Below are 2,312 nucleotides of genomic sequence, written 5' to 3'. Positions count from 1 at the left end.
GTTTTATTTGTGAAGAATATTATTATTTGATATTATATAAAAATATAATTGATTGATTAATATAAAGATCACATTTTTAAATAATTAATTGAACCCTTTACAATCTCAGTGTTTCGTTTATAAAATTAAATAACATAATTTGAACTTTATTGAAACATAAGAAACTTCTATAATGTTCTTGATAAATTTCAATTATCAGAAATAGATTTTCTTATATAAAAATATCATTGATCGATTAATAAAATAAAAATCAAATTTTAAAATAATTAATTGAATCCTCGACAAACCTCCCCCTCCCCCTCCAAGTTTTCTTATCAAATTTCATAATATAATTCGAACACCTAATAATCAATCAATCAAAAACAAACAAACAAACTTAGATATAACTTAACACGTCTCATAATTATCTAAATAATGAAACGTTGAAATAAATTGAAGACATTTCGTGCAATCATATCTGTCTTCGATTGAAGAAAACTCTTTCATAATTTACATTTAAGTGTTAAAATCATTCGAAAGATTTACACAATATTCTGTCGTCGGTCAATTAATATTATAACAAATGATTTTTCATCAATTACCATTAGAAAAAACAAAAAAAGAAACCCCTCTATTAATCATCGTCATTTAACTGGTCCTTTTGACAATGAATATTATTTCCTTTGTATAAAAATAAAATAATAATAATAATAATAATAATAATAATGAAAACACTTAAATGAGAAAATCTACAAATATCAAAAAGTGGTCGTCGTTGTCGTTGTCGTGTGACTTACATTAGAAACACACACAAATACACATACACACACACATATACACAAAAAACATACGACACATGTAGTATAACTATTTTCCTCTTTCTCTTTCTCATTTGAAATCTAGAACGAAGATCGCCAATGTTATTTCCGTCGCGGTTGTAAACAGGAGAGAGAAAGAGAAAGAAAGAGAGAGAGAGAGAGAGAGAGAGAGAGAGAGAGAGAGAGAGAGAAAATTAGAGGAAGGGGTGGAATAAGACGGTGAGTTTTAACGAGACGACATTTTAATTAGATCCTCGGCTTAGCTTTTGCAAACCGATGCCTGTTAGTTGATCCACCTCCTCCTCCTCCCCCTACCACCACCCCCCAGACTGATGCTAAAACTAGAGAAGAGAGAAAGAGGAAGAAGGAAACAACATGCATTTGGCATCGTCGAGAAAGTATTCCGCGAAGATATTTGAATTGACTTTTACAAATGTTTTAAATTATATTTGCATTTTTTTCTCTCGTGGTATATTAAAGTAATATTTTTTTTTAATGGATATTTATTATACTAAGATTATTATTGTTATTATTATTATTATTATTTCATGATATATTGTTATTTGTTGTTGATTGGATTGAGGGGTTTGTGTTCCACTAATGTTAGATTTGAACATTTTTTTGTTTTTTCTTTTGTTCTTTTTTTTTAAGACACTTTTAACGCAGTAGAAAACAGCAGCGCAGCCTCTTCTTATTCGTGTTGTTTGATATCTTGTTCTTAAATTAACTCGCGAATTCGTTCGGTTAATTTTTCCTCTTCGGTTATCGTATCTTGTTATTCATTTTTAATATTTGATATTATTATTATGGAATAGTTGAAAAAGAAATGGATTATGTATATATGATTTTTGTTTGTATCAATCGATCAATGATATATAAATTAGAAATAAATTTATTAACAAAGATTGTGACTTCGTACAAAAATATCTATAATGAAAAAACGTATTTAAATTGATATAAAATTGAAAATATAAAAAAAGAAAATATATCTTTTTCATTATAATATTGTTTCCCAAATATCTTATTACATAAATGTATTAAATTGTTGTTTTTTTTGTTTGTTTAAAATGATGATTTGATTGTGTGTTTAATATTGTCAATTAATTGAAATTTGAATAATTTTCCAGGTAAATATCGAGTCCGTCGTAAATTTCCATTACCAAGAACGATATGGGACGGGGAAGAAACGTCTTATTGTTTCAAGGAAAAATCAAGGAGTATATTGAGGGAATGGTACTCGACCAATCCATATCCATCGCCACGAGAAAAACGTGAATTGGCTGAAAATACGGGTCTAACGACAACCCAAGTTAGCAATTGGTTTAAAAATCGTAGGCAGAGGGACCGGGCAGCTGAACATAGGTAAGTTAAATGTTCATTTTAAATGATTCATTCAATATATTATCATCATCATCATCATCATAATCCTAGAAAAAGAAAAATAAACGAATTACACTAATAAAAATATAAGATTTGATATGAATACTTTATGAGTGTATACATACACACATACAT

The 2,312-nt window shown here is 28.0% G+C and overlaps 1 protein-coding gene across 1 annotated transcript in view; it reads left to right on the top strand.

Moving 5' to 3' along the window:
• Positions 1 to 2,312, top strand: part of LOC106789621 (homeobox protein 5-like) — a 43,244-nt gene that overhangs the window by 13,184 nt on the left and 27,748 nt on the right. The window contains exon 2 of the mRNA XM_014753999.1: positions 1,925 to 2,159. Within this exon, the coding sequence (XP_014609485.1) occupies positions 1,925 to 2,159 (235 nt within the window). The remainder of the gene's footprint in view (positions 1 to 1,924; positions 2,160 to 2,312) is intronic.

Source organism: Polistes canadensis, unplaced genomic scaffold, assembly GCF_001313835.1.
Source record: "Polistes canadensis isolate GaletaPanama2010 unplaced genomic scaffold, ASM131383v1 scaffold_193, whole genome shotgun sequence".
In the NCBI taxonomy this organism is placed as follows: Eukaryota; Metazoa; Arthropoda; class Insecta; order Hymenoptera; family Vespidae; genus Polistes; species Polistes canadensis.
This window is presented reverse-complemented; position numbering and strand designations above follow the sequence as displayed.